Source organism: Pterocles gutturalis, unplaced genomic scaffold (assembly GCF_000699245.1).
Source record: "Pterocles gutturalis isolate BGI_N339 unplaced genomic scaffold, ASM69924v1 scaffold2469, whole genome shotgun sequence".
NCBI lineage: Eukaryota > Metazoa > Chordata > Aves > Pterocliformes > Pteroclidae > Pterocles > Pterocles gutturalis.
In genome coordinates, this window is record NW_010130287.1 from 1 (window position 1) to 7,979 (window position 7,979).

A 7,979-nucleotide genomic window follows, 5' to 3' on the forward strand; every position below is an offset into this window, starting at 1 on the left:
CGAACTTCCCCGGGCTGATGCAAGATGCCTCTGGGAGCGCGTTTGCATTCTGCAGATTCCTGGGAGCCGGCCAGAAATCCCACAATCCTGCATCTTGCACATTTGGTTTCAATTAGGGAGCGGAGAGGGGGAGCCAGTCACCAATCCAGGCTGGCTTTTCGGTGGAGGTTATTTTCCTCAGCCCAAGGGAATGTGTGCAAAGCTATAATTTACAGCAAAACCCATTCATAGCCCAAGAGAAAAAATAATAAAAAAAAATCCCCATGGCCAGCAAGGGAACTTAAAGCAATACACAGCGTTTTGCTTTCCGGCAGCTGTGGGATGGCACGCATGTCTGGGACCCTCCTCCCACACCGTGGGATGCAGGGGCCAGACGGGACACCCCCAAAAAGCGTGTGATGGAGGCACTCCACAAGCCCCATCACTGGCATGGAGGGTCTGGTGTGGGCTGCCCTGCGGGAAGGGTGCTGGGCTCCAGTGTGAGCACGCGTGGCCAGGACACCGGCTGAGAGCAGAGCTGCCCCGGCACGTGGTGCAGGAGCAGCCCCCAGCTCCCCCAGCTGCACGCTGAGCTCGTGGTTTCACATCATTTCCAGGCACTAGCTTGGCACAGCCACCACTGGCTACGCAACACAGCAGGGAGAAAATAATAATAAATAATAATTGGCTCACATTAATTTTTGTGCAATATTTAAAAACGCAAGTTAAAAAAAATAATAATCTTTCCAACGAGTGTTTTGTCCGTATTTTATGCCAGCACCCACACTGCCGTGGTGGGGAGCAGCACCCCTGGCAGCAGGCCAGCAGGTCCCAAAAAGCACCCCAGCCCCACAGGGCACCCCACACTGGAGCAGGCACTGGCCCCACAGTGGCACCCATGCCCTTAAACCATCCTCCTCGAAAACAACCGAGTCCCAGGCAGGGGAAGCCACCTGCACCCGACAGGATGCCAGCGACAAGCCGGGGACCCTCACCAGTGCCACGGGGCAGGGGCTGCAGTGCCAGGGAGGGCTCCGCACCATGCTCCGGCACCCCAACCTGGACCAGCAGGCAGGGGGAAGCCCTCGCCCGTGCGCAGGTTGCCCTACGTGCACATCGGCACAACCACCAGCCAGCTCTGCTCCGCCCCATTCGCCTCTCGACACCTGGAATTGGCACCCAGAGAGCTCGGTGGCAGCCAGCGCCGTGTCGCTCTGTCCCAGGACGTAACGCAGAGGCATTGGTGTGCAAACAGAGCTAAAAAGCCAAGGTGAACACCTCCCCTCCACCCCTCCCAGCGCACGGACAGCCAGCTGGAGCAGCGATCCCCCCAGGCTCACCATGCAGCCCCTCGCTCCTGCTCGGAGCTGGTCCTGGGGCCACGCGCATCCCCCCGCGGTGGCCACGCTGTGCTCAGCTGCTGCCTGCCCCACACCAAGGAGAAGCTTTGGGGGCACCTGCCTGCTCCCCGGGGAGCAGAGATATCCCTTCCCCACAGCGACTGCTCACAGGGCCTGGCAGAGACAGGGGTCAGGCAGAGGCGGGGGCTCAGACCACCCGCAGCACTCCGCACCAGCTCCTTGCGTCTGCTCTGGCCCCCAGCCCAGCCCCTCTCCCCTGGGACCCACGGCCGCCAGCCTGCCTTGGCCACACACAGCCCAGCTGGCCCACAGCGAGATCCCGGCAGCCACAGCACCGTCCAGGACCCCCCGCACAGCCCTGGCTTCCCAGGAACGCTGCCTGGGGAGCCGAGCGCCCGGCTGAGCCCAGGGTGCCCAACCTTGGCACTCTGGGGACTTGGGGATTTCCTGCGGGGGTTTGGGCCCCATTCCCAGCCCTGCAAGGGAAAATCCCCCTCCAGGCAGCCACGAGGCCGTGGGCGGCTGTGCCCCCAGACACTGGGGGCTGTGGTGGGACTCAGGAGCAGGAGGGAAGCTGGCTGAGCACCACCTGCCCTCCCAGACAGGAGCAGCTCTGCCCGAGGGCATCAGGACACCACGCTCCGGGGCCAGAGGACCTGTCTGCAGCCCCCCCGGCAGCAAGCCCTGTCGTGCTGGGCACAGCAGGACACTTGGCGTGACACAGCCGGACGAGCAGAGCCTCTGCGGAAAGCCACTGTCACTAAAACAACACCAGATGTCAGACAGGAGGGACTCAGAGTTTAATCGGTTGCTTCCAGTTGTGCAACGTACAAAGGATGACCGAAAGGGAGGACGTGGGCAATGACAAGAACCCTATTAAAAAAAATAGTCATGTAGGTTTGGAAAAATAAAAATTCAAGATTAACCCCAGCCCCGTACCATAAAAATCCTCTGCATATACAATGACTATTACTATATACATGTTTAAAAATAAATGCCCACAGCCTGGAGTGCAAAGAGCAGAGCCATAGCTGCGCTTCGTGGCAGGGGAATCCATAAAGTGTTTGGTTTTTAAATTAAAATATAAATAGGAGCGTACAACATGCCAAGAACCGAGTGGGTTACATCCTCCTCTGCACAAGGCCAGAGCAAGCAGGATCAGCCCCTTCCAGTTGCAGCTATAAACCTTCATGTGTCCCCATTCCCACCCGCCAGGCGGGATGGGCAGCCCAACGCGGGCACCGTGCCACCGCTACATCCCGTTCTTCACCAGCTCGTGGATCCCGTCCTCGTCGATAATCAACGGCGCACGGAACTCTCTGTCCTTCACGTACTTTTCCAGGCCCTAAGGGAGGACAAAGCAGCTCGTTAGGAACACACCACGCGTCTCTGCTCTGCTGACCTGCCCGCAGACGGCCCTGGTACCCCCCACGCCAGCAGCTGGAGGGACAGTGCCTCCTGGGGATTCAAGTCACGCTTTCGTGGCTTACCCCCTCCCAGTCAGGGCTCACAGCTGTGCCCTGACAGCCCCCCACTTGCCCAGCTCCTCTGCAAGGGTCCCCGAGCTCCAGAGAGCCTGTACTCACCTCTCCACCGTAGGAGACGAGGGGAGAAATTTCACACTGGATCGGCAGGTCGTTTGCATCCTTCAAGCTGCAGAGAAAAAAATAAACAAAAGTCAAGAGGGTCTGCCACATCCCGCTGGGGGACGCGGCCGGGGCTGAGAGATCTTGCAGATGCCAGCGCAGGGGTCAGCGCTGCCCAGGTTAGTCAAGCCTTGCGTGCTCCCCACGGAGCTGTGAGCTCAAGTTTAGATACCAGCAGTGACTGGAAAGGGGAGAGAGCTTTAGACGTGGCTTTAATGAGGAGCTACGTGCCTTTCCATGTGTGCAGCAGTGCCTGTGCCCCCCACCCGGACCACAGCCCCACTGTACTGGATGCTGCATGCAAGCTAGTCACCCCTTCCTCCTCCTCCTGCATCCTTGGGGTGACAGAGATGCACTCCCAGCACTCCTGTCCGGCTGGTCACAACAGGTCCTTTTCCCACACACTCCTTGTTTAAAGCACAACCTGAAGACACAGGTAAGCCTGTCTGCTCACTCGGAAATACTCCCCAAAGCACCGCCTGCTCCCCCTCCCCTCGCCTCTCCCACCAACTGTCTCAGCTCCTCCATCCTCTGCGTGAGAGCCCAAGCTGGTGAGGACAGCGGCAGACCTACCCAGCACTGCCCAACACAGCCTGCCCCCGAGAAGAGCCGCAGCAGGAGCTGGGCAGGGGTCCGCAGGGGTCCCCAACTCCGCTCCGGCTACTACCAGCCTCTGTAGGACTCTGGATGCTCCTGGGACCCAGCTGCTGTGTAAGCCCGGCCGGGGTCACAGCCATGCGGGGCTGATGAGGAATCACGGTGGCTCCCAAGGTGCCCATTCACACCAGCTGGGCACTGTAGCCAGCCAGGCACCGCAAGGCATCAGCGGTGACAACGCTCCCTTCGCCCAGGTCAAAGCCCATCCCTGCTGCCACACACCTGCTCAGCCCTCTCCTGTCCCAGCTGTGAGGAAATAAAACTCACCCATCCTAACCCAGCCCTTGTGTTTGCCTTAGTCAGGTTCATTTCAAGATAACAGTTTAAAAAAAAAAATTGCCATTAACTGCCAATGAAGGATAAATGTAGGATGAAGCACATCCTGTATCCCACGTTAGAACTCGCATGACAGCCTGGTTATAAGCCTGAAAGCACTTGGAGCTCTGAATGAAAAACAGAGACCCCAGGTGCATCCCACCAGCAAGTACCAAAGACAGAACTTCCCCAAGGGGGAAAGGTGACGAGCTTGCTTTGCCTGCAAGTCACTCACACCCATCAGCTCCAGTCCCAGCCACACGTGCCCTGCGCCTACAGAACATGCTGCTGCTACACAGGTTGCTGTAACGCTCCTGTCAGCTCTCCCCTTTTACTGCTGCAAACTCCGGAGTGCTGAGCCAGGGCGCCTGGATCTCCAAACCTCCTGAATTCAGCCACACAGAGCACAGCTGGCTGCCCACGCCGGGACTCGTACATGCTACATCAAAGCTTGTGTGATGTTCACTTAACGTTTCTAATCCCCTTTCCATCTGCCTGGCAGACGCCGGGTGACGGCAGCCACCTCCAGCTCCAGGACCGGCCAGGATCAGTCCGGGCTGCGCTACACCATGGCGTGACCAACAGGAAAGCATCACCGAAGGGACACACCAGCGCCTTTCCCAACAGCATCCCACCCCGCTGCTCTGCGGAAAGCTGCCCAGGAGGGAGGGAGCAGATGCTGCCGGACGGCCGCCCGCCACCAAGAGAAGCGGGGCCCTGCAGCGAGACATGCCCCGCTCCCAGCATGCAGCCCCCGGCCCCATTAGTCGCTCCAGGCGCCCGTCACCAGCGCACCCATCGCAGCGACCACAGCCTGGCGCCCGGCTGCTCCGCCAGCCTGTTAGTACCTAAGCACAGCCCCACCACCACGCGCACTGCACAGTATAGTTACTTGTCATTGACATCTGCTGGGGTGGCATCTGACCTTCCGTTTGTGACGCTACGTGGGAATAAACGAGGGTTAGCAAGGGTGGGAAAACCAGAGCAGACAAGGCTGGGATTTCTCTTTTCCAAGCAGGGGTGGGAGGACATATCTTGGCCGAGGGATGCCGCAACCGCAGCCTGGCTGCTGCCCAGATCTGCTCGTGTGCCTGGGCTCTAGGGAGCCACCTCCTCCTCGCTCAGGCTATGTGATGGAGACCAGCAGGATTGGGCTCATGGGGGTTGAATCAAGAAGGAAAGCTCCTGCTGATGGAGCGACTGCCCCTCCTGCAGCCACCGCCCAGCCTGCACCCATCTCTGCCACATGGCAGGGCACAGGACCCACAGAGAGGGGACCCATGGCTAGTGGCTCCAGCAACACTGGTTTCAGGAGTGCTGAAATGCAGAAGGGCTGGGGACTGCCCAGTGCTTTAAACCCAGCCCAGAAAGGATGCAGGAGTGCTGGGAGCAGCAACTCACCGTGGGATGGCAGGGATGCGAGTGCCGTTTTCATCCACGAAGTGCCCCCCTGCATTGAGGACCCAGCAGTGGTGCAGGGACATCAAGGCATGTCGGGCTGTGGTGGGGTTGTCCTTGCCATTCTGGCTGTCAGCGTTCTTCAGAGGAGAAAACTCATCCTCACGCAGAACCTCGTACACTACAAACTTCCTAGGGGAGAACAGAGCGTGGGTTGGGTTTGGGAAACGTGACTGTTCCTTGTGGCAGATGCTCCTCTGGCCCGGGAGCAGGGCTCAGCTGAGCAAGAGGCAAGTGGCGCCTCTCCCTTGTGCTGCTCCCAGTCCTGCTCATCGCAGGGCACAACTGAACAGCATGGGAGCTGGTGTCCTGTCCCAACCCCAGGGCATCACCAGTGGGCACAGTCCTGGCACCTCGATGGAGGCTCTCAGGGGGAGAGCCAGCAGCCTGCTCCCCACAGAGAGAAAAGGGCGTACTTGGAAAATTGGAAGATGTCGAAGACGAACTTTTCCATCTTGATCCCGTTGGGCTTCTCGGGTTGGATCAGCTCTCCTGTAACAATGTCGACATGTGGGATCTTCTTCTCGGCTACGTGGTGCTGCAGCTGTGGTTCGTAAGTGCTGCAACAGCCCAAGAAAGAGCAGTCACCCCCTCGAGCGAGGCACATCTCCAGCCCCCGGCTCAGGCACCACTGCAGCAGAACGGCTGCTTGGCCCCAAGGCGCAGCTCATCCCCACGGCCCTGCATGCCTGCACCAGCAGCCAATGATGGCCAGGAAACCTTATCGCATGGAGGGGACCGTGCAGAGAGGCGGGGGTCAGGCCAGAGACCAGACCTCAGGAGCCTCATCCCAGCACACCTGCAAACAGCTGGAGCTCAGCCAGCAGAAAGCACAGTGCAGGTGGCTTGGCAGCCGGCTCTGCTCAGCATCATGCTCCTCCTCTGCATACCAGGAGGCCCTTACTTGACCACATCTTTGAGGAAGGCGGTGGTGAAGTAGTGGTTGGGGATGGTTCCGGCATTGAAGAGCAGCCGTCCATCCGGGCCCCGTTTCTGGGCAGTGGCCAGGGAGATCTCGCTGTACTCCACCACCTGGTAGACGCCATCCACTCGGCACACCACACCAACCGGCTCTGTGGGGTTGGTCTTCTCCACCACCTGCCCAAGAGAAGCACCGTCAGGGCAAGACCCCAAAGCCCCACGCTTCAAATACACCGCCTTGTATCCAGCAGCCCCCATGGAGGTGTCTCCCTGCAGCGGGGTTAAGGCAGCAATAGGGATGCTGGAGCCCTCCTGTCCCAGGTGCTTCTGGTGACAGTGGCTGGAGGAAGGTGTGACGGCAGGGCTGGGTGACAGGGTGCCAGGCACACCCAGAGGGTGTAGGCAAAATCTGGCACCAAGCCCGTGTGCGGGTGGCAGAGGGCACAGGTGTTTTTAGCGCCCAGCCCACACATGAACAGCCTGCTTGCCGTGCACAAGCAGTGGGCTGCTGGCTCAGCAGAGCTGTCCCCCTGCCCCTGCCCTGGCTCAGCAGAGCCGTCCCCCTGCCCCCCCTGTCTTCCTTGCACACCACACACCTCCTTGTCACGGGCTCCCGCAGCAGATCCCCGCCTGCCCCTGCACCACAGCAGGGCAGTGTGCAGGGACACGCGGCTTTCTCCTCTCTGCAGCCCAGGGTTTACTTCCTCCTTCTCTGGCTTGGGCCAGAAGCAGGACCTGCTTTCCCTCTCCCAGCTCACTCTCCGCGAGCTTCAAGGCTAGCGAGACCTCTCACCTGTTTGCCAGAGCCGAGCCCAGTGCAAACACAACCACACAGCCCCAAAGGCTGCCAATCCAGCCTTTAAGTAAAGCTTTGGGCATGCACCGTCCTACCCGTGAGACACGGGGCCGGGCTCAGCGCCAGCAGCACCCATCGTGTCCTGGTCTGGAGCCCAGGACGTCACAGCCAGGGACAGCTGGCAGCCCACGGCAGGGATCCCAGCCACCTGTGCTCCCCACCGCCGCCCAGAAAACAGCTGCCCTGTGTCCGGGTGGGAACCAGGCAGCCCCGCAGGGCTCCCCAGCGGCTCTCAGCCCCAGGGACAGGGGACCCGTGAGCCCAGTGCCATGTCCCCGTGCAAGGCAGGAGGTGAGCAGCTCCAGGCAGGCGTCAGCGATGCCCTGCATGCCATGGGATGGCAAACCCGAGGGGCAGGTGGGACTATGGCAGCACATGCTACCCCACCAGGGAGCTCCCAGTGCTCAGCTATCCCTCCTGGCTGCGGCAGGCTGACAACAGAAGGGTGAGGAGTCAGGGAAGCCAGGCAAGGAGCAGGACAGAGCCCACCCTGCCCCAGGGAAGCGGTGCCTGCCTGCCCCCCCAAAACTATACCTTGGCCCCGCAGTCTGCTCCCTTCTCCAAGCAGAACCCGATGAACCGGGGGTCAGCCACCTTCACCAGGATGTTGTCCACACAGTAGACGTGGACGCTCTGCACGCCCCTCTGCTCCATGTCATCCATGATGCCGTCCGCCCCCAGGGCCCGGTACAGGCCCCCGTTGCCATCTGGGGAGGAGGGAAGAGAGCGCTGGGGCCACAGCATCGACCGGCCATCCCGTTAGCCACCCACACTCATCCTCCTTCC

At 60.4% G+C, this 7,979-nt stretch overlaps 1 protein-coding gene across 1 annotated transcript in view; it reads right to left on the bottom strand.

Moving 5' to 3' along the window:
- Nucleotides 1-2,139: 2,139 nt before the first annotated feature.
- The window catches only part of UAP1 (UDP-N-acetylglucosamine pyrophosphorylase 1), a gene marked incomplete at its 5' end in the record, with an annotated part of 6,203 nt that continues 363 nt past the window's right edge, over nt 2,140-7,979 (bottom strand). The window contains 7 exons of the mRNA XM_010080153.1: nt 2,140-2,685; nt 2,927-2,993; nt 4,851-4,898; nt 5,360-5,548; nt 5,833-5,976; nt 6,321-6,514; nt 7,728-7,900. Of these exons, the coding sequence (XP_010078455.1) occupies nt 2,593-2,685; nt 2,927-2,993; nt 4,851-4,898; nt 5,360-5,548; nt 5,833-5,976; nt 6,321-6,514; nt 7,728-7,900 (908 nt within the window). The remainder of the gene's footprint in view (nt 2,686-2,926; nt 2,994-4,850; nt 4,899-5,359; nt 5,549-5,832; nt 5,977-6,320; nt 6,515-7,727; nt 7,901-7,979) is intronic.